The sequence below is a fragment of the Telopea speciosissima genome, chromosome 10 (assembly GCF_018873765.1).
Source record: "Telopea speciosissima isolate NSW1024214 ecotype Mountain lineage chromosome 10, Tspe_v1, whole genome shotgun sequence".
Classification (NCBI taxonomy): Eukaryota; Viridiplantae; Streptophyta; class Magnoliopsida; order Proteales; family Proteaceae; genus Telopea; species Telopea speciosissima.
This window is the reverse complement of record NC_057925.1, coordinates 39,377,779-39,402,100: the sequence shown is the minus strand read 5'-3', so window position 1 is coordinate 39,402,100 and position 24,322 is coordinate 39,377,779. Positions and strand designations below refer to the sequence as shown.

The 24,322-nt window shown below is 39.9% G+C and overlaps 2 protein-coding genes across 3 annotated transcripts in view; one reads left to right on the top strand and one right to left on the bottom strand.

Moving 5' to 3' along the window:
- The first annotated feature begins 13,845 nt into the window (after positions 1 to 13,845).
- LOC122642047 (microtubule-associated protein TORTIFOLIA1-like) lies at positions 13,846 to 23,445 on the top strand. The gene is made up of 6 exons (XM_043835445.1): positions 13,846 to 14,620; positions 15,066 to 15,257; positions 16,336 to 16,417; positions 16,546 to 17,312; positions 17,388 to 18,275; positions 23,103 to 23,445. The coding sequence occupies exons 1-6, from the start codon at positions 13,901 to 13,903 to the stop codon at positions 23,298 to 23,300; spliced, it is 2,847 nt and encodes a 948-aa protein (XP_043691380.1). The 5' UTR covers positions 13,846 to 13,900; the 3' UTR covers positions 23,301 to 23,445.
- A 343-nt stretch (positions 23,446 to 23,788) lies between these two features.
- The window catches only part of LOC122642046 (DNA polymerase I A, chloroplastic/mitochondrial-like), a 41,434-nt gene continuing 40,900 nt past the window's right edge, over positions 23,789 to 24,322 (bottom strand). For both annotated transcript variants that reach the window (XM_043835443.1, XM_043835444.1), the window contains exon 12: positions 23,789 to 24,218. In XM_043835443.1, coding sequence (XP_043691378.1) covers positions 24,057 to 24,218 — 162 coding nt within the window. In that variant the 3' untranslated portion in view covers positions 23,789 to 24,056. The remainder of the gene's footprint in view (positions 24,219 to 24,322) is intronic.

Below are 24,322 nucleotides of genomic sequence, written 5' to 3'. Positions count from 1 at the left end.
CAAATCTTTGGTAAAATAGCATATGAGACAAGTGGAACCAGTCAATTTGAAAGACTAAAAAAATAAAGGGTTTGACCTTAGCTCTCATGACCTTAAGTCTTAAGAATTATATAATATGGGAGAAGGAATGCCACCCGGTCACACATTGTGGAGTGCCCCTGCGTCAGACACATGGACGCGCAAAATAACTGGTGCACCCAGGGTGATTTCCACATTTTTAGGGGGGTGCATTGATCATTTCACACACCCCTATGTCTGGGTGCAAGGGCATTCCACAATGCACAACTGAGTGGCGTTCCTTTTCCCATATAATATATACGGTTAGAATGTGAATTTGTTCCAGTTCCAACGGTTCCTAATTGGTCTATCGGTTCTGGAACCGTTAGGAGATCAATAACTTAATTGGTAGATTCGGAACTGGACAAATAACTTTGTGGTAGATGGACAAATAACTTTGTGGTAGATCTAGAACTATTGGGTGGGTTGGTTAGAGTTCCTTGCAGATCAGTTCTGGTTCAGTTCCCGATTCCAATCCAAAATTGACACCCTTATGTGGAGGCCAATCTCGTGTATGCTTTTGGGATTTTTTAATCTTTTTTTTTTTTTTTTTGTGAAGGTTTTTTAACCTTGTTTAATAGCAATTAAGAATACTAGATAGAGTTTCCATTTGCAACACATTGAAAGTGGGAATATAAAATTTTAAATGTTTGCTGATATAATTTGAATTTTACTAAGTAAGAGAGAGAGAGAGAGAGATAAATGGAAACTTAGTAAATTATTTTAGATTATCATGGGTGATGACACTCTCATAATATTAGATAGTTGTAGGTAACCATTGACCTAATTTCAAAATCCTAAATAATTATTCTCAAATATTTTTGTTCCAATTTTTATTTTAAAAAATCCTAATTAATTATTCTCAAATATTTTTATAAACGTTATTTTTTCCAGTAAGAATAATTATTGGATTAGATCGCCTTATCTCAATATATTTTATATAAAATCTTATGTATATTCTTTGATATATCTTATTTATGTGGTTGTATTAATCACATGTAAAGCTGACAGGTAGCATTAACTCTATTTTTAAATATTACAAATAAATCAGCTAACCAACCCTATTTATACTAAGGAAAAAAAATTTCTAAATTTGCAATTGATAGAGTGCTCCTTCACCAAACATGCGCTACTTTTATATGTGGTGGGCTGGTTTGACCTTTTTGGTCATTGGATGGATTTCCATTGGATTAGTGACATTTTAGTTCCTTAACTAAGTTGTATTATCTCAATCTCTCTTCTAAATACTATTCAAGTCAATTCTGAGAGAGAGAGAGAGAGATGGAAACTTCAGAAAATTATTTTAGATTATCACCGTTGATGACACTCTCATATTGGACAGTTGTAGGTAATCATTGACCTAATTTCAAAATCCTAAATAATTATTCACAAATATTTATGTCCATGTTTTAAATCCTAATTAATCATTCTCAAATATTTTTATAAAGGTTATGTTTTCAATAATAATAAATTTTGAATTAGATCACCTTATCTCAATATATTTTATATAAAGTCTTATGTATATTCTTTGATATATCTTATGTATATTGTTGCATTAACCACATGTAAAGCTAACACATAGCATTATTTTTATTTGTAAATATGACAAATGAATCAGTTAACCAACCCCTATTCATACTAAGAAAAAAAAATCTGAAAGAATAGAGATTTCTACTTTTTTTCTTTTTATGCGAAAATAAAAAAAGAACATATATATATATATATATATATTAAATAATAGAGTTAATTAACACATACAAAGGTCCCAAAAAGTACAAAAAAAATAAAAAAAATTCTGATTGAGTATGGCATGTGTTGCCAGCTTTTTGGTTAAGTCACCAATGTTAGCATTCGCATTTACAAAAAAAATTAAAATCCTTGAAATTCTTGGTAGCCTCAGACATTTGGAGGATATTTGGAAGAATTTTCCATGGCCAAGTAGTAGATGATGGAGCTAGTAAAAATAGACAGATCTTTTTTTACTGCACCACACTACTTGACTAGTTTCATCCCAAGGAGGGAGGAGAAATTGGATCGGGAGCTGGTGGAACCATTTAAATTTGTGATGTAGATTGATAAAATTGATTAAAACATTAGTAAGAAAGATGCCAAAATAAATCAAGACACTTGATGAAATCTTTTAGTGGGCTTCTAATAGAAACAAATTTTTTATTTTGTCCAAATGAAATTTACAATAAGGATTTGGAATGACTTCTTGTGGGGTTAGGCAATCTAGTAGTTAGATGGATGGAGGAACTTTATGTTGCTAACTCTACAGATGAATCTACTTAACCAATTGGGTTATTCTCTCTCTCTCTCTCTCTCTCTCTCACCCAATAGCAAGTAAAGATCAACAATGCCGTTTACTGAAAAAACATCAACAGTGGTCTTGAACAAGAGTGACTCTCTATCATAGTATCCTTACAAGGATTAATTGTTTAATTACTTATAAATATAATTTGAATAAAGAGAGTATCTAAATTTTATATCTAAAAGACTAGAATTTCTAGGATTACAACTTTGATGAAGTGAATAAGAGGGAAGAACTGAAGTTACTTTTCAGAAATATGACATTGGAAAATTAAAAAGAAAAATTGGCCTAGCATTTGGGTAAATTTTCAATGACCAAGACACAGGGGTAGCAATTCCTTACCTTTTCAATGAATTTATATTTACAGTAAAATGCCACTTTTGAGAATGCAAATTTGGCAATTTGAAGGGTGGGTGTGAGAAAAGGGTACATATTAACTAAAAGTAGGGCTGTAAACGGATTGGATTCGGCTCGAATAGTGTTATGGACGGATTCGAATAGTGCTAAACAGATACGGATCGGATATTTTATCCGTTTACATGTAAATATAGCTTTTCAGATAGCTATAGCCTATCCGTATCCGCATCCGTTTAGCTTTCGGACGGATTCGAATATTGTTAAACGGATACGGAAACAGATTTCAGTTATTCATTTACACCCCTAACTAAAAGTCACATTTCCATGACTCCATGAGAGCAACTTTTGTTTTGTTTTATTGGGGGGTAGAACATGAGAGCAACTTCAGTATGGGGAAAAGAAAACTGTGGTGTAAGGTAGGAGAAAAGGGAAAAAGAAAAATTAATGTATGTATAATCATTTGGTAAATCGAGAAATTGGATGATGAAAATATACATTTTTGAGAAATTGAAATATTTTAATTAAGACTTCGCTTCGAAAAGTGTAATTTTGCTGGGGAAACTATCAACATTCATGGGAGTGTGACTTCAAGTGCGACTTTAATCAATTAGGAATTGGGAAAGGAGGGGATCTAAACTCATATTGTAGTGTTGGGGTTGGGTGTGTCTTGTATTCTGCGGGTCCACATAATTGTAATTGGGATGGATTTTGGGTCAATTACATGTACGGGATTAGAATTGTAATTATGTGGAGATTAGGGTTTTGGGTTTCCCTATATATTACATCTGTATGAAAAACTTTGATAGCAAGCAAAGGGGAATACTTTGTGAGGTGGAGAGTATGTCGAAAGTTTTTAAGGAAATACTAGAAAATCTCTGGTTGTCTCGGGTGGATGTAAGCAATCTTGCCAAACCATTGTAAATTCCTTGTGTTATTTGTAATTATTTACTTGGATTTTTCCTCACGGTTGTGCTTTCGTCCCCATCAAAAATGTGACTTTAGTGAATCAAGAAGGAAGGGAGAGGAGGGGGGGGGGGGGGGGGGGAGAGCCCACTTATATTTTAACTCAAGTCATCCATCCAAGATTGCAGCTCATTTGAATTGGAAAAAAAAAAAAGACTATAATTTTAACTTAGGTCACACTTTTGTAGAATGACTTTGTCAAGGGGAAAGCGAGTAGAGAAGAATAGTCCTATGTTAGCATGTATAATGAATCAAGACCTTGAAAACTCAGATCTTGAGATTCATTTGAAAAAGGGGAAAAAATCTAACTTGAACAAAAAATTATTGTGTGACTAAGGATGCAATAGAGGTTAATCTTTACTCCTTCCAATTAAAGAGCACACTTTGTCATTTCAGATTTGAGAACAATGGCATGAAAATAGAAAAACATCATCTCCACAGGCTGAAGGAGGGGGAAAAACTCCTATCTAGTGCCAAATTTTCCATCCTATGAGCACAATTTAGTTATTTAGATTGTATGTTTGGATTTTAGCCTCACAAAGTTGAATAATGATCCTCTTCCTTTTAGTTTACTTAATAATTATACAGATAATTATATCAACTTTAATCATCTTATATGAAATTGTTAAATTATCTTAGGTTGGTTTGTAATGCAATAACAGTTTATTATTTGCAATGATTTTCCATAATTATAATATGGGACATTGTCCAACAATGAAAGCTTATCTGCCACTTATTTGTTCATATTTAAACTTTGTGGATAGATTGACCATGTCATCATCTAACAATCTGTTATTTGAAAAGAAAAAAAAAAAACAAAACAAAAAGCGAGGTGAGGGTTTGATCATGTAGGTTTTGCCTTTGTGATAGAAAGATAGAAAACAAAAGAACATCTCTCTTAAAAGTCAGTTAACCTTTTGGTTGGTGTGTGGTTTGTGTGATTACACTTTCATCGAAAAAAAAAAAAAAAAAGAACATCTCTCTGAGTAAGTTAGGATGTTATATCATTTTTTTTTTCCGCTAACAAGGGTATCCAGGCCTTTGGCCTAACTATTCCCCCGAGTCCATGCGAGCCCCACAGTCACAGGACCGGGTCATTCAAGGATTTAAGTGGAAAGCCGATTAAATCCAAGGTGAGTGGCCTCAAGCAAGTAAGAGGAGTCTAACACAAGTCACCTGTCGATTTAGACTAGCGCCCATGCCAACTCCTCTACCTCAAGCAAGTAAGAGGAGTCTAACACAAGTCACTTGTCGATTTAGACTAGCGCCCATGCCAACTCCTCTACCCCCTTGGGGTTAGGATGTTATATCATTTTTACTAAGAAACTAGTATAAATAGGGAAAAGGCTAGGCAAGTTGCCAGGGTGCCTACCATGTGTCATCCTCTCTCCTCTCTCTTTGGAAAAGACCCCCTTGCCCTTCTGTGTCTAACCTTGTGAGTGGTGCATGTCGTGAGCTTATCAAAAGTTAGCGGCATGCCCAACCCTCCCTAATAAAAATAAATGAGAAATAGGTTCCTAAAGGTTCATGGTATGAACCTTTCATGCATGCCTATTTTAAATGCCAAAGAGACTCAAAGATCCCCTGCTCACATGTTAAGTATTGGAGTTTGTCACATTGTAAACAGAGCTTTGAAACTCTAAGAGTATGAGAAAATACATGGTAATGGTTAGGTTGTTAGAACACTATACTTATGTATAGACATAGGGATGCATTAGAATACACGACTGGCTTGAGTCATGTTTCCCTTCATTCTGACTCTCAAGTTCTATTCTGTTGTTTCATTCCGGCTGTCGTTAAAGATAACTATCATAGTTGGGGACATTCAACTTCTTCTTACCTCTACCAAAAAAAAAAAACTTCTTCTTACATGTATTTATTTCCCATGCTATCTCTAAATGTGCATTTTTTTTACCCTCACCAAGGTCTTTGACAGTCTTCTTTGTCGAGAATATTCTAAATCCTATATGTATGTTTTTTATCCATGAGACTTGTTAAAATTTCTACCTTCGTTGGAGAATTGCGACAAAAAAATAAAAATTTAAAATTCCACGCGCATACAACGACAACCTATTGCCCAATTGTTAGAATAATCACATTATTTCCGTGGTGATAATTAGGAGAAAAGTTTTTTGTGAGGGTGTATCGCCCATGCCCAGATACATGGGGAGAATGATCGTCCCGCCCCCCATGAAATGCGTTAATGGCGCCCCATTTGATGCCCCTGTGCACTCTGCCATTGGCTCTCGCATGTGCGTGGAGCCGCACTCCCGAAAAGAAAACACTTCCCCAATTTTTATTTTTTTGGTAAATAGAAATTTTATTCCAAAATAGGGTAAGATGAGCACAAGGCATCCTGATTACAAAGGTCAAGGAGCCAAGGAGAGGAAAGTAGCCAAGCTGTCTATCTTGCCACTAACAGGGCCTTCCTAGCAAGAGAGTGTGCAACATAGTTTGCATCTCTAGAAACAAAGCAAAAAGAGTGAAACAAAAATAAAGGAGCCAAAAGCTTAATGTCCTCCAAAATAGTAGCAAGATCCAGCGGCGGGGGGGGGGGGGGGAGATCCTTTTGAAAGTGAATTCATCAGGAGAGCAATCACCTTGGAACAGTCTGATTCAAACAAAATGGAAGAATACCCTACTTCTAAAGACCATCGCATCCCAAGAAGAATAGCCAGGGCTTCACCAATAACAGCATCGTCGAACATGGTAGGATCAGAGATGGCGAACAAGGGTAGGCCTTTATGATCACGACCAACTACCCCAAGACCTCCATTCCATTCATCAATGGGAAGGGTTGCGTCATAGTTCAGCTTCACGTGCCCATGAGGTGGAGGAAGCCACTTGGATCTACCTTGTAGCACTTGAGGAGTTGGATCTGTAACATGATGATTGTCCTTAGAGACAGAGCTGAACTCCTAAAAGGCCCATTGTGCGTTAGAAAACACATCCACAGGAGTCCACATATTCCCTTTGAAAATCAGCTTGTTGCGCGCGATCCACAGGTACCAGCAAACAAAGGATACAAGGAAGAGGACAGCAGTACCTTTCTTTTTATCACTAGCATGAAAGCGATCCCAAACCGACAACAATTGAGATAATGATGTAGTACCATCGGTTGGAACAATAAAAGAATGTTCGTTGCCGAACCATGTAGCTTTTGCGAAGGGGCAACCAAACAAAATATGATCGCATGTCTCCACTTCATGGCTGCACCTCTTACAACTCGGATCAACCTGAATCCGTCTTTTGAGGAGGTTATCACCATAGGCTAGACCTTGCGCACAGGATCTCCACAAGAAATTCTTGATTTTTGGGAGAGACTTACAATGCCAAATATGTTTCCACACCTTTGTTGGGATGTCGTCCCATTCATGTCTGTGGGAGGAAGACGCTTGAGATGAAGCTTGAAGGTCCCTTTGGTTTATAAAAAAATGATAGGCTGACTTGACCGAAAACCCCCATTACTGGCACCACCCCAAATAAGTCGATCCTCCCTTAGTGTTAGACCCAGTCTGATCTTTAGAATCGCCTCCTTGTCTGCTAAGTTAAAATTCTGATCAACAATAGCTCTATTCCAAGTGTGATTTCTTTGATCGATGAGCTCACTCACAGTTGGATTTCTGACCAAGAAATCCAAAGAAGTTTTTCTCCTCATCCTACTGTCCCTAAAAGAAATCCAACACTACTCTTCTAGTTGCATTGTGATGGGAAACTGGAAGGACGAAGTGAGAGGCTGTATAGGTTGCCATAATGGATGCAACCGATTTGATGAGGACCTCCCTCCCAGCTTGTGAAAGGAGTTTTTGCTTCCATCCTTGAACCCGCTTACAAGTTTTAGAGATAATATCTTTATAAACACATCAGCCTTTGACACTCCAATTTCTGATGGTAGTCCCAGGTATTTGGTTGGTCCATCTCCATAAGGAACCTCAAGGATCCAAAAAAAACCATCTTTTAACCCTTGGAGGAGTGTTGGGGCTGAAAGTAAGAGTAGGCTTGCTTAGGTTGACCTCCTGACCACTAGCCTTGCAAAAGAGGGAGAGGCAATCATTTAATTGATTCACTTCTTTAAGTTTGACTTCAGAAAATAGGAGGCAGTCGTCCACAAAAAGCTGGGAGATGGGGGGAGCTCAGTTTCTGACTTTGATCCCCTGAATGTTATTGTTACTTTCCTCTCTTACAATAATTGCACTGATAACCTGGGAACACAAAATAAAGATAAACGGAGACAAAGGATCCCCCTGCCGAATACCTCTGGTGGGGGTAAAAGATCCTCTCTCAACACCATTGACCAGTAAGGAGTAAGAAACAGAAGAAATACACTCCATAATGAGGGAAACCACCCTATTACAGAAGCCCAATTTAATGAAAGAAAGGCCATTCCATCCTATCATAGGCCTTTCTCATATTTAACTTAAGCCCTAAAAACTTTTTTTTTTCCTTTCATGAATTTTTTTATGAAATAAAAAATTCATGGGCAATGAAAATACTATCAGAAATCAATCTACCCGGAACAAAAGCAGACTGAAAGGGAGAGATAATGTTATACAAATCATTCCTCAGGCAAAAAGCGAGGATTTGGAGATCCCCTTAATAGCAACACCACATGTTGATTGGTCAAAACTGATCAGCACGCTCCGGCAAGGGGGACTTGGGAATTAAGCAAATGAAAGTCTTGTTCATCTCCTTTGGCATGGTTCCGGTGGTAAAGAAATCAGCAACAAAATGGTGAACATCCTCTTGGGTAATATCCCAGAACTTCTGAAAGAATAGAGGAGGGAATCCATTAGGTCCAGGGGACTTAAGAGGACCCATCGATGATATAGCACTCTTGACCTCCTCCATCGACGGAATAGTGCACAACTAATCATTCAAGCCATTAGAAACCGTTGGTTGAATCGCTGAGAGAACACACTGAATAGTAGAGAGGTCAGTTCGTTGAGACATAACCACACCTTTGAAGTGACTAAACAGTTCACTAAACACATCTGCTTCTGTATTTGTCCACTCCCACTAGCTATTTTAAGCTTCAAGATGCAGTTTCATTGCCTTCGTTGAACCATGGTGCATGAAAAAAAGGCTGAATTCTTATCACCACTTTGGATCCAATCCACTCTTGACTTTTGGTGTCACATCACCTCTTCTGTGGCTAACTGTTCCTCAAGCTAACTAGTAATACGTGTGAATTCACCTAGATGGGGGGTGAATAGGTGAAGCTAGTGGAAATAGTGCAAAAATAAAATAATTACGAAAACTAAGCAAATAAATTGCAAAAGTAACACAATTGTTTTATAGTGGTTCGGCCAATTATGCCTACGTCCACTCCTCTCACCTTAGAGAGAATTCCACTAATAAGAATCTTGAGAATGAGCAAGAGAACTCTTACAACTCTTGATTAGGAGCAAGAGGACTCACATCACCAACTACTCTTGATTAACGAGCAAGAGGACTCAACACAATTAACTACTCTTGATTTCGCGCAAGAGGACTCACAACATATAATAATGAAAACTTTACTAAGTAAGGATTACCTCAACCTTAGTGAATGTGTAGCTAACTTCCACTTTGAAGCTTCAATGCTAAGTGAATACAATTAGCTAGAGAGGAAAGTGAACTTAAATGTTTTGACGAATGAATGCTTCAACACTTTGAATGTTCAAGTTCGAATGCCTTTGTGATGCTTTTGATTAGCCTTAATTGATTGTAATTAGTCCAAATGAGCTTACCTATTTATAGGCAAAGGTGCTCAAAGCATCTACGGCTTAATACTAATTTCGAAGATAATTCTGTCCTAATCCGGTATGCCGTTTCCCAATTCGGTATGCCGGATCATGGAATCTATTCGTTGTGTAACGGCTAATTCCCAACAGTCATATTGCAATTCGGTATGCCGAATTCTGATTCGGTATGCCGGATTGTGATTCGGTATGCCGGATTGTGATTCGGTATGTTGGATCAGATTTAGCACATTCCGGTTGCTCTCTGTGAGCAAACCCTGAGATTACAAACAAACATGTCAAGATGGATTCGGCATGCCGGATTGGGATTCGGTATGCCGGATCAGCTGATTTTGCTGAAAATGGCTAAGTCCATGTTTGGACAGGTGTGGGGCCATTTTCTTAGGTTAGGTCCATGTACAAACACCTCCTAGGGTCACTCTACATGTATGCATGCGTGAGTGTGTGCATTACAAATGGACTTAAACTTTAAATATATCTTAATACAAAAACATTGAACACATGCTTTAAAAACTCTTGTATCTCATTGAGATGCTTGAACATGGTCTTTGAACCTAGTCCTTTTCTCAGTCTTTTTCTTCACACCATTCTTTGATACTTTGTCTTGGTTCAACAAGTTTGTATAAGCTCCTCCTTACTTGATGCTAATTTCTTGTAAGGTCTCTATACAATAAAACACAAGTTAGTTCAACTAACTTATTTGTTATCATCAAAATTATATAAGGTGATGTGCGGATTTTACCCCAACAATACGGTTGACATCCTCTTGACAGTAGGAAGAACCAGATTGGCTTTGAAGTTCCTCAAGCTGACATTTGAGAGATTGGATGTTAGACTGGATACACCCAAAGGTCTCACGGTTCCACCTCTTTAACACCGATTAACACTTGATGGGCTTATGAAAAATAGGGGGGGGGACTCTAAGACTTGGGTAGGCATAATCCAAGAATGATTAACCACCTTCCTACATCCCGGGTGGCGAAACCACATTGCTTTGAAACGGAAGGGCCTTATGCCGGAAGATTTACCTCCCAAGGTATCCACAAGCAAAGGATTGTGATCCGAACAGAAGGTAGGCCTAATGAACACCGCAGCATTAACAAAGTCTCCATTCCGGGTTGGCCATGGCCCTATCCAACTTGATCCGAATGTTAGCTTTCCAAGTCCGTTTATTTGACCAAGTATACATAGGCCCATTAGAACCCAAATCAATAAGCTGCATTTGTTTAGCATTTCTCTAAATGGGTCAACATCACGCAAGCCAGTTCAATTGCCTCCTGATTTTTCATGCCAATCAAGAAAAGAATTAAAATCGCCGATGTATAAGCACGGATCCAGCCGAGGGGCTCCAAAGGAGGTGATTCTATCCCAGCTTTCTGTCTTAGGCTCTTCATGGGATCACTATAGACACAAGAGAGGAAGAACTTATCACCCTGATCAGTAGAAACTACAAAGTCAATAACTCCATCATCTAAGAATAATACTTGAACTTGAACATGTTGTTGCCACCATATAGATAAATCCTCTGAAGCACCTTTTGCATTGACCGAGAAACACCCATGATGCTTCATCTGTCTCTTTAATTTCTCCATTCTATCAGCCTGACTTTTAGTCTCAATAAGAAAAAGAACATCCGGCACATCTGATTTGGAGAGGTTATGCAAGGCTCGAACTATCCGAGGGCTCCCCAACCCTTGGCAGTTCTAGCTAAGGACTTTCATAATCTCTCGTGGGACTGATAAACCCCAATCTCCACGGGTCCAGATGGTAAAAAATGCTCACTTTTGAGATGTAATTGGCTCTCTTCCTCTTGGCAATAGATTTGCTCTTCCACTGACTTTTTCCCATGCCTTGCCCTCTTAGTCTTACCAGCCATACGAGAATGATTAGCAATATTGATCGAGGGGCGAGCTCTGGGTTGCTGCTTCTAAGACCTTTGGGAGAGAGTCATACGACTTATGGTGGTGGCTGGGTGATGCTGAGAGGTGAGTGAAGGGGTGGGTTTAGAAGGCTGGGAAAGAGGGTGTTCAGGATGTTGGGGGTTAGAACAAGGTGGGTTCATGGTTTGGGACCAAGTTTGGCCCTGGGTATGGTTCGGGCCATTGGTGTGTTCAGACCAAGGCAGCCGAGTTTGGTTATGAGTCAATGGTTGGTTTTGGGGTGGTTCACTGATTGGATGGTTACCATATGGGCCAGGGTGGCAAAACTGGTTGTCGGGTAGGGGGAGAGCTAAGGTAGGTAGGACTTGTTGGGTAAAGAGATTCTGGGGTTTTGATTTACCTCAATTGGTTGTATAGAGAGGGACCTGTGGGTCATATGGTCTAGGAGGTTCAGGACAACCTCTGCATGTTCAGGTCTGCAGCACAGGTATTCCTAGATGGGAAGAGGCAAATTGAAATGTTGCTCACATGATTGGGGTATGATAGAGTCGTTGGGAGGTGGAAAGGATATGTGGTACAAGGATTGATGTATGGCGGTGGCTAATGAAGGACCTGGGCTATGACTCTCTGGAAGATTCTTAGTAGATGAGGTGCTTGACGACAAGACTTGACCATGCGCGGGGATCGGAGTATTAATTACCATGTCATTCCTTTTCGGTACCGTACTGCTTAACGACAGAATTCTGCCATCTGGCAGTGGTTGCAGCTGTAGTGTGCCTTGGTGAATGCACATGCTGTTCATCATCCTTGTGTAGGAGTTAGGGCTTCTGGTCTCGGCTCTGACTGATTCACCGCTGCGGCTTGTCTCTGAGCCCACATTACTAGGGATATGTGAAGGCCCAGGTGGAGCCATTAACTCGTAGTTAATGATGGGAGCTTGATGGATTAATCTCTCGTCAGGAGTTGGACCTCTTATCTCTGAACTACACTGAGGGCGAGGTAGGAAATTGCACTGTTGATTCTATATGCATCCATGAGACTGTCGGTGTCAAGCCTGTTCTTCAAACATGATGGTGCATCTCTTATCTTCATGGCCTATCATGGCACAAAAATAGCAAAATAGTGGAAGCTTTCTCATACCGAATCTGAACAATGGAGGATGTACCTTGAGGGCGTTTAATGGTCAAGAATGTCCGAAGTTTCTTCTGGGTGTTGATACGAATGCGTGCTCGAATAAAAGTGACCTTCCTTCTGAACTGAATGCCATCAATGAGCATTACCGATGTTGTATCACCTATCTTCCTTGCTAGCCGCAAGTCACAAAAGATAAACTCCCATTGTTGTAGGGAATTCCAAGGTTCCAATAATAACAAATTACCAACCACTACCCATGGACCATCATTTAGAACAAACATTCTTCTTATCCATGGAATGGTGGAAGTGAAAAAGGAACCTACGAATCTCCATCGGAGTGACCTCAATGTTGTGGCGAGGGTTCCAAGCCGCAATCAAAGCTTCAGAGACTGGCTGTCTTCTGAAAGGTCGTCCTTCAAGGACGAGACCAGCCAAGGTGTTTTCCCAGACTCTAGCGACTTGCTGTTCTTCATCTTCATTGAGGACGAAATCATCATCAGATTCCTTTGTCAAGGTTTCAGACGGCATAGGGTTTTCATCTGGGATGGCCAACGACGATGGTGAAGAGGGTATTTGGAATCCCAGAGGGGGCGGGAGTGAGAGGATCTTATTAGCAGAGAGCAGGGGTTGCCCATCGGGCGGTAGCAGGTTCAATGGCATGGCAAAGATTTAGGGGTTTCAAAAGACGAGAAACAACAATGGGATTAGACGGTCGAAAAAGTCATGCACAGAGCAGAGCAACTAGACCAAGCAACTAGACCAACCATAAGTTAGAGCAGGATCAAGGTTCCAGAGGGTAAATAATGAAAGCAGTCAGTGAGGCGAAGAAGTTTAAACAGAAGTAGGCAAATATGAGAATTGTAGGTAGGAGATGTTGCAGCAAAGGTAAAAGGAAAGACACCAGGAAACCCTCACTGAAGACAACCATGACGGATAATGGCTAAAACACCATGAAAGAAGATTGAAGCACCCAGATGAGGGACACGCTCAAGGCGGAGAAGATATAATTTTTTAGAGGTTGTAAAATATCAATAACACATATAACTATGGCTGGAAAATTTTAAATCCTTTTCTGGTATCACTCCTACTCACTGTATTTTGTTATAGAGGGGGCGTTTTAGATAAGTAGATAGGGAATAAATTTATTAAATAGAACAAATGCCCACACGTGCATTTGCACAACTTATGCTCAGCAAGTAACCCACCTAAACAATAATCCCCCAATGGATGCACCATTTTATAGAACACTTCCCCAATCAGCATATAGAAAAGGTTGCGTGTAGGGACAATTTTTTTTTCAAAATTGGATCATTTCTTAGGCGCTGAAACAACAGAACGGGTAAAGGATTACTTCACACAACTCGATTTGCCTTCCTCTCTCTCTCTCTCTCTCAAACCATCTACATTTCTTTTTTCCCTTTCTGTGGGTTCTGTGATCAGTAGCATTTGCTGCTACAATGAGCTCACAAACTTCCAAGCCATCAAAACCCTGGAAGCCTCCAAACTATTCGACAACAGCATTGTCACCAGCTTCAAGATCCTCATCCTCCTCCCTCTCTTCCCACCTCGCTATGATTGAACTGAAGCAGCGAATTCTCAACTCCCTCTCCAAGCTTTCCGACCGAGACACCTACCAGATCGCTGTCGAAGACCTTGAGAAGATCATCCAGACCATCTCCCCTGATGGCAATGGCGTGTCGATGCTTCTCAATTGCCTTTACGAAGCAACCAACGACCCCAAACCTGCCGTTAAGAAGGAATCCCTGCGCCTCCTCACCCTTCTCTGCTCCACCCACTCCGATTACACTTCCACCCATCTCACCAAGATCATTGCCCACATTGTAAAGAGGCTCAAAGACCCCGATTCCGGCGTACGCGACTCTTGCCGCGATGCCGTCGGAGCATTATCGTCCCAGTACCTGCGGAGTGATGCTGAGAATGGGAATCTTGGGTCGGTCGTGGCATTATTCGTAAAGCCTCTGTTTGAGGCAATGGGAGAGCAGAACAAGGTGGTCCAGGCTGGCGCAGCAATCTGCTTGGCGAAGATCGTTGAGTCCGCTACAGACCCGCCAGTTGCCGCATTCCAGAAACTGTGCCCCAGGGTCTCCAAGTACTTCAACAATCAGAACTTCCTTGCCAAGGCTGCCCTTCTGCCTGTTGTCTCTAGTCTGTCTCAGGTTGGTTCAATCTTCAATTTGGTTTCTGTTGTCATTTGGATCGAATTGTACAATCATCTTGAGTAAAATGTAGGACTTGCTATATTGATTTCAAAAACTCAATCGTATTCAAACAATTCCTGTTTTGCTTTATCCAAGCTGATTTAGGTTTTAATACACGCCTTAGAGGTGTGTGGATGGTAGGCAAGTTCTTATTTTGTCTTCTAGATTTTCCTGTTCTTTCCTTGTGTGTGCTTGTTGTATCAGAACAATGTTAGTTAGTAGCTGTGTTGTGACTCCTATTTTCATGTCTGCACTTTGCACATGGGTATCTAATTACTGCATTATTTTGGCCATTGATGGTAGACCAATGAGGTAGCAAGTCTATGCCAAAGGATGTGATCTTAGAACCTCTAATATAGTAGAGTTTTCATTTTGTAATAATATCAGGTACTGTAAATTGCAGGTAGGGGCAATTGCACCACAAAGCTTGCCAGTATTCCTGCAAAGTATTCATGAGTGCCTTGATAGTACAGATTGGGCAACACGCAAGGCTGCGGCCGATACATTGACTGCTATAGCTTCTTATTCAAGCCAGTTAATTGCAGATGGGACCACTTCCACGATAACTGCCCTTGAAGCTTGCCGCTTTGATAAGGTACTTTACCTATCTATTCTCCTGCATGGGTTTGGTAATTTTATTGTGCAAAGGAAAGGAATGTTATTAAGCTTGTAAGAGAGTGCGGAACTTAAAACTTCTGATTACATTATTTTCATTCTTGGGCAAAGTCATTATGACATTTGGAAACAGAATAATTGATACTTAGACAGAAAAAGCAAGCTATTCTGAGGATTCATTCAGCATACCACTTCATAAATCTTTTTAACCAGAATGCTTTTCCAAAAGTTGATGTACTCGAGTTGAATATTTAAAAAAAATGAAAAGATTAGACATGGGAAAAAATTCTGTACTGAGGCTTCAATTCACTGTTCGAGTTTTGGCCAGACGTCTGTATAGTTTCTTTGACATTGAATAACACCCCCCCCCACCCAAAAAAAAAAAAGAGAAAGAAAAGAAGTTTGAGGAGTTTAGCTCATCTGATTGGATTCTTGGCCGGAGAGTTCTGCTTGTCAGTACAAATTGGTTGCTATCTACTCTCCTTGTGTCAAATGTAGAGTTGGTTGCAAATGAATAGCTTTACACATTCTTAAAAAGTTACAATCATAACCATACATATATACATTGCTTATGAATTATATATTAAGGATCCATGTTATGTTGCTGAATGTTGATTTGATTTTTAGTGTTTCCAGTTTTGCTAGTGCTTAATCCGGATGCCAATTATATTCATTTACTTGATTTTGAACCATCCACTGGGAGAGGCCTAGTTGAGGGGACATCAAAGATGGTATGGAAATGATTTCATTGTCCATTTGCTTGGTCTATTTGGTAGAAGAGGAATGCAAATTTTTCTAAAGTGAAAATAAAGCCAGTGTCAGGGTGGCCCAGAGAACAAAGAAGTTGGTTTCTTATTCGGAGGACAAATACATATGATGTATGTGACATTTGGGATGATTTTGTATTAAGGGTCCTATATGTTGGGGACTCCATTTGGGTGCATGTCATCCTTATACGTGTTGCTTTCTCTCTGTCCATTATTAATACTAATGCTTACCTATTTTCAACAAAAAAAAAGGGGGTTCTGTTGCATTACGAAGATCTGTTGGTATTTCAGGTGAAACCTGTTAGAGACAGCATAATAGAGGCATTGCAGCTGTGGAGAAAGATTGGAGGAAAGGCAGTGGATGGAATTCCAGGTGAGCCTAAAGCTATGAATCATGGTCAGTAGCGAGGAATGCTCGACTACTTAAATTTATTGCATCTGTTAATCTCTCTTCTTCTTCTTCTCTCTTTCTCTCTCTCTCTCTCATGATTGATATCCCAGATGGTAAAAGTTTGGAGTCAACTGAGTTGGCTGGTAAGTCCGATCCAAAAAAGTCAAATCCTGGTCAGACAACAATGGAGTTTTTGGCGAAGGAGACATCTAATGGTTCCTCCGCTAGTTTTGATTCTCTCTCCAAAACCAATGGTGGTGGCATTTCAGATAAAACAGTTGGGATATTGAAAAAGAAAGCTCCTGCATTAACTGACAAGGAGTTGAACCCTGAATTCTTCCAGAAACTTGAAACCATGGGTTCAGGTGATTTGCCTGTGGAAGTGGTGGTCCCTTGCAGATGTCTTAATTCTTCTAATTCCCAAGATGAGGGAGAATTGGAGTTTACTAATAGAGATTTAAGGGACAGATCAAATCAAAATATGGACCCTGATATAGTTCTTCAGGGATCTGAATACATTAAGTACCATAACCTTGATAGAGGAGCTGTTGGTGAGTTCAATAAACTACAAGACCCCAATGGATTTACACGGGATAAATGGAATGAACAGAGAGCATTGAGAGGAAAAGACATGAATGCTGTTGGGGCATCTGAACAAAGAACACCGTGGGGAAAAGACTCAAAACCCATAAGGTTTGATGCTGATGGGAGGAATGCAGTTATTCACAAGGACAATTCTAGTGCACGTACATGTTTCACCAAAATGGATGGTCTTTCTGAAGGATCTCTCATGAATAACAAAGGAAATTGGTTAGCTATTCAGAGGCAGTTAGCACAACTGGAGAAGCAGCAAGGCCACCTCATGGACATGTTGCAGGTTTGTTCAATGAAGATGCATTTGAGAAATTGGTTTTTGGACATGTTTTGCTAATGAAATCTTTTGAAATTGCAGGACTTTATGGGTGGGTCCCAAGACAGTGTGATAACTTTGGAGAACAGAGTCCGGGGACTTGAGAGAGTTGTTGAGGGCATGGCACATGATTTAGCAATGTCATCAGGTCGAAGAGGTAGTAACTTTATGGTGGGATATGAAGGTTCTTCTGGTAGGCTCTTCAGCAAGTACAACGGCCTCCCTGACTACACTAGCACCAAGTTAGGCAGAGGCAGTGATGGGCAGATTCCACTGTCAGAGAGGTTCCTCCCATCTGATTGTATAGTTTCAGGAGTGAGGGGAAGGGACACACCTTGGAGATATGAGGTGTCTGATGCATGGGATTCTTACAACCATGGTGCTTCTAGAAATGGGAATATGGGCTCTAGAAGAGCTCTAGGTGAAAATTCAAGTAATGGTAGGTCATCTAGAGCTGAACATGATGGTGAACAGGTTGACCAGAGAACTTGGGATAAGGGACCTGGACCTATTCGGCTTGGTGAGGGGCCCTCTGCAAGAAGTTTCTGGCAAGCATCAAAGGATGAGGCTACTCTGGAAGCAATTCGGGGAGCTGGAGAAGATGGTGGAACATCTCGAGCTGCAAAAAAATTTGTTATTCCAGAATTAACTGCTGAAGCTATGGGAGATGATAACGTAGGTCAGGATCGGGGCCCCATCTGGGCTTCTTGGAGTAGGGCTATGGAAGCCTTTCATGTAGGTGATATTGAGTCAGCATATGCAGAAGTTTTGTCTACAGGAGATGATCTGTTGCTTGTGAAGCTGATGGACAGATCAGGTCCTGTAATGGATCAGCTCTCTAATGAAATTGCAGCTGAGGTTTTGCATACTGTAGGACAGTTTCTACTGGAACAGAATTTGTTCGATGTTGGTTTCTCTTGGATTCAACAGGTTTGAGATTTCCTACACCCTTACTGCTTCTTTTCATTACTGAATATTCCATGATACATGATAATTTCAAAAGTTCTCAAGTATGTCAATTTAGTTTGAAAATGATCCCTACCTCCCTGTGTACATTTATTTCTTTCCATTGAGAAGTATGGGCTCACTGAATTGGTGTGCCTACCGTATTGTGATATTTCACATTAGCATAATGTGTGATTTATACTGTGCATATGTGACCATAGTCCTTAATGGTTGGTCTTATACTCAAGTTTCGTGAAGAGTATAAAACATAGTTGTCATTTGTCAAGGTACCTTGGTGACACAAGGCGGCAGAGGGGTGCCTAGGCAACAAGGCGCCCAAGGTGTGTATTTTATATATATATATATATATATATATATATATATATATATATATATATATATAGCGAGAGAGAGAGAGAGAGGTCCAAGCAGCCATTAAGGCTATGAAAGATAGTTTTAAGACATGGCAAAGGACTAAAGAAGTAGAGGATCTAAAAAGGTATAAATTTGCCAGAAATGAAGCTAAGAAGATTGTGGGGAAAGCAAGGGTAAAGAAATATGATTTCTCTAATAATCTAAACTCAAAGGAAGGAGAAAAAGCTATCTATAAGATAGCTAAAAATAGAGAAAGGAAGAGTAAGGATTTTGACAACATTTGATGTATCACAAGTGATGATAGTAGAGTACTAGTAAGGGATGAGGACATTAAGGAGCGATGGAAGACGTATTTCTACAGCCTATTTAATGTAGACTTTTCTGGTAATAGGGCACAGGAAGGCTGCATTACTTATCTTGACACCACATGATTAGATATCAACACAAAATTAGGGTGTCTGAGATAAAAGAAGCTGTAAGAAAGATGAAAGTAGGCAAGGATCTAGGCTCAGTTTGGGTCATAATAGAGGTGTGAAAGAGCTTAGGAATCTGTGATTTATCTTTGTTAACTAAGTTGTTTAACAAGATTATGAGCGCAAAGAAAATGCTAGATGAATGGAGGAGAAGCATTGTGGTCTCGATTAAAAATAAAGGTGATATTCAGAACTGCATAATTAGAGAGGCATAAAGCTAATGTCATATGATGAAGTTATAGGAAAGGGTTATTGAAACCGACCTGAGGAAGGAAACTACTATTTCGGAGAATCAATTTGGTTTTATACAAGGAAGATCCACGATGGAAGCTATTTTCCTGCGTAGGAGACTCTTGGAAAGATATAGAGAGGGCAAGAAGGATCTTCATATGGTCTTTATTGACCTAGAAAAATCCTACGACAGACTCCCTAGAGAGTCAATCTGGCAAATACTGGAAAAGAGAAGAGTGTCATGTAAATATATGGACATTATTAAAGATGTATGATGGTGTAGTGACTAGCGTAAGAACTGTGGGGGTCAAGCTAGTGAATTCCCAATTTCTATTGGGTTATACCAACGTTCAGCTTTAAGCCTTATTTGTTTGCGCTTATCCTTGATGATTTAACTAGAGGCATACAAGATGAAATTCCTTGGTGTATGCTCTTAGAGGATGATGTTTCATAGAGGTTTAAGGTGCGATGGATGAAGTAGAGAGGTACGTCCAGAGCACTGTGTGACCGGCGTATTCTTTTAAGGCTTAAAGGAAAGTTCTATAGGACTGTTGTATGACCGGCTATGATGTATGGGGCAGAATGTTGGGCAGTTTGAGAAGCTATGTGTAGCAGAGATGAGGATGTTAAGATGTATGTGCGGAAAAACTAGGAAGGATAAATTAAGGAATGAACGTATTAGAGCTGACTTGGGAGTTGCCCCGATAAATGACAAGCTCCGAGAGAGTCGTTTGAGGTGGTATGGTCATATACAACGGAGGCCTAGGGATGTCCCAACAAGGAGTGATATGATCCCGATTGAAGGAGCTAAAAGAGCTAAGAGCAGGCTTAAAATGACCATAGGAGAAGTTGTAAGGAATGACATGCATAGGCTAGGTCTTATACCAAGTATGACCTTAGATAGAGGCTATTGGAGGGCAAGGATCCATGTAGCAGACCCCATTTAGCTGAGATTCTCCTGACTTGCTGGGTTGTGCCTCTTTCATTTTTCTTTTATTTTCCATCTCTCATTTGTCTTTTATTTTTATTTATTTTTTCATTTCTCATCTCATTACCCACCCCTCTTTCCCCATCTCTTCACTCCCTTTTTCTATTTAGACCTCAGTTCTCCTACTGTGTTTTGTTTGGATCCATGTAGCCGGCCCCATTAAGTTGGGATAAGACTGAGTTTGTTGAGTTGAGTATGCTTTTCGCTGATGACATTGTTCTGGGGGATGAGACAAAGGCGGGGATTAATGTCAAGTTGGAGTTATAGAGATCAACCTTGGAATCAAAGGGTCTTAAGATAAATAGAACAAAGATAGAGTATATAGTGTGTAACTTTAGCCACATTAGGATGGTTAATGAGATGGTGAATATTGCTGAAAAGGAGATCCCACAAAGTGACTATTTTAGATATTTGGGCTCAATCGCAAATAAAGAAGGTGATATAGAGGATGGTGTTGCCCAGAGGATTAAAATAGGATGGATGAAGTGGAGAGATGTGTCTGGAGTGCTATGTGATCGGTGTATTCCTTTAAAGGTTAAGGGAAATTTTTATAGGGTTGTCATACAACCAGCTATGATGTGTTGGGTAGTTAAGAAGAGTCATATTAGAGCTGAGTTGGGACTAGCCCTAGGGGCAGACCTAGATTAACCATAGGAGAAGTGGTGAGTGAAGGAATGCATAGCTTAGGTCTCGTATCATGTATGATGTCAAATAGAGCTGATTGGAGAGCAAGGATCCATGTGGCAGACCCCATTAGTTGGTAATATTCTTGTATCAACATGGAAGCCGTATCAATGCAATATGGTATATTATTCAAATAACGACACTATAGGAAAAAACCAAATTATAATAAAACAAAGCATAGGATATAGTGTAAACATATTCATCAAAAAACAAAGCAATAAACATAAATCACGGTGAAAGTGTAAAAAAGAACTTGTATAGTATAAACATCATTCATTATATATTCCTTCGTAAATTAGCATACACAATAAACAAGAAAATGGGCAATTGAACAATATTGGCATATACGAACCAATAATAGGACTAGAAACAGAATATATTTTATATAATATAAAATAATAAATAAATAAAAAATTGTCCATGAGGCCGTACCTGGCCATGGCATTGACATTCAAGCATAATTATCAAGGCTTCGCCAAGGCGTCGCCTTGGATGCCTTGGGTGCCTAGGCAGGCACCTTGCCGTCATGGCAGTGTCTCCTTGATTTTTGGCCCTCTAAAATGCCATGGTCACCTTCCCGCCTTGATAACTATTCAGTCAAGTTCCTATTCCGACTGGAAAAATAACACATTTCATGAAACGTTATACACATTGTATTTGGAGAAATTACAATAGGTGAAGCATATTCAGATGCGCCTAGCATTGTTTGTGCTTGTGGTTGTAATTATACCATAATGATGTCAACAAAGAAGCTGGCGTCCCGTATAAGTGTAGATCGGAGGGGAGGGATGAGAGGAGAATTCCTCTGCACTTGGGTGATTCAGAATTCATGTGTGAAGGTGGTGATGGTGGGGGCAGATGGCGAAGGTGGGGGTAGGGGAGAAAGAGTGTTGGGGATGGGGCTGTGGGAATTGCAGGGGCAGGAGAGAGAGAGAGAGGCCGGGGGAGGGTGGAGGTTGAAGGTGGTGGGTCGGTGGGTGGGTGCAAGCGAGGGTCACAAAGAGAGGCCAAGGCCAGGGGTAGGGACGGGGTGATTTGCAGGGGAGGGGAGAGGGGATTGGGGCAAGAAAGATGCGTAATCCAAACATACTTGCCAATAAGGGTAAAATTGAAATTTTCTAAAGTTTGGAACTAAACCAGTTAATAAGGTACTGCAAACATCACTCAAACATGAGGTAACCTAAATGTCACTTTCTCAAACTTAGGGTACCTCAGCTGTAATTTATCCTAAAACAAAGCAATATAAACTTATTCATTATATGTTCCTTTGTAAATTAGCATACACAATAACACGAGAACATGTGCAGTTGAACAATATTGGCATATACGAACCAATAAATCAATAATAGGACTAGAAACGGAGTATATTTTAAATAATAATAAATAAATTGTACTCTAAGGCACCCATCCAAGCTACAAGGCTCGCCAAGGCATCCAAGGCGATGCCCAGATGACCAAGATGATTGCCTTCCCTCCAAGTAAGGCGTTTTGTTGCCTTGGCCCAGATAATCTGCTTAGATGCCTAGGCAATGCCTTGACAACTATGGTATACAAGGTGAATTCCATTTGGGTTAGAAGGAGCTTTGGCAAGAAAAGTGTGGATATCATTTGGACACAATGTTACATTTAGCATGGCAAATACCTTATATGTAAAGATTGCTTTGGATTGAGAGGATATGCCATCAATGATTGACCTCAGTAGATTTATAAATAGTCTCTTTACTTCTAATATGTGATTAGGATTTTTCTTGGGGTTTCACTTTTTCTCTGAGTATGCTCAATAAAGAAAAGAAGGCACAGCATGCAGCACGTTTGGCTTGTGAGGGCTTGTGTCACTTATCAGTACATAATCTTTTGGGAGCATATGTTAGTGGCCAGGCTCCTCCTTTTACCTTTATATGATGTATAAGACCTTCACAGAAGCTTACATGGTTTGTTTTACAACCAATAACCCCAACCCCCCACAACCACCACCACCACCCACCCACCCCCCCCCCCCCCCAAAAAAAAAAAAAAAAAACAGAAACTTACTTTGGTTTCTTTTTGCATGGAATGTTGCAGTTAGCAGACCTGGTGATGGAAAATGGATCCAACATCCTGGGCATTTCAATGGAAGGCAAGAGAGATATCTTGCTGTGCTTACATGAGGCCTCTTCCACGATGGAACTACCTGAGGACTGGGAAGGTGTCACACCTGACCAGGTGAGGTTGCAGTTAGCATCAGCTTGGGGAGTTGACTTGCAACAACTTGATAGTTAGTGCCACAATAGTTTCAAGTGTTGGTATTCTGTTTTTTTTTTTTGTGATCTTTGGGTCTAGTTGGATATGGTAAATAATGTATTCTCTGCTTTCCTTGAATCAGGATGACTAAATTTCAGGCAAGAACAAAAGGGATTTAGTTTGCGATAATATACCTTAAAAGTACCATTCTTCAGTGGGCTGTATCTGTTGTATTACAACATTAAAAAGGAGTAATCACAAGATGCAACCTATTATTGTACATTGTCACGCCATTGATTGATTTTGATTGCTTACAGATGCAATGCACCCCGTATTTTCTTCAAAGGAACAGTTGAGATACTAATATAGAAAAATAATTGTTTAGAAAAAGAAAGGCATCACTATGCAAGAAAATCTGAGTTCAACAATCACAGCTAATCAGAAATACAAAAGGGAAAAGTCCCTCCTATTTAGCCAAGAAAACTTCTATATACACGAGGCATCGCCCTTTCCCCTTCTTTTTTATCTTCAATCACCCCAAAAAGGAAGAAGCCAATAGAGCAGCAACCAAACTTCCTCAGCCCTGCCTAAATTGTGTTTGCATCATGATCAAAATGTGAAATCAAAGCGAGCTTGAACTACCAAGATTCCGGCACAATTTAGCCATGTTGGACAAAAACATTAGCATTAACATTGATGATCTTGGCCTGTGATGGTGCCAATTCAGTCCATTGAGTCCCGAGTGACTAAGAACCATGGGTTTTGAACCAAATCCATGACAACAGGCCACTTTGTTTACTTGGCTGCATACCAATTCTGTGCACACTTGGCATCAACAGATAAGTCAACTTTGAGAAAATTTTTGCCGTAGAAGGGCTTGGACATGCAATCAACAACTATGGCTTTGGCAACCTCTGCTGATTCCGTTGGTCCCTCCAGTATCACTTCATCGTGGACCTGCTTTCAACAGAAAGTCAAAGTTATCTTTGTTAAAAGATCAATTTTATTGCTCTTATGTGATATTTCCATTCTTATTCTGTGTTTTACTCAAAACGAGCCCA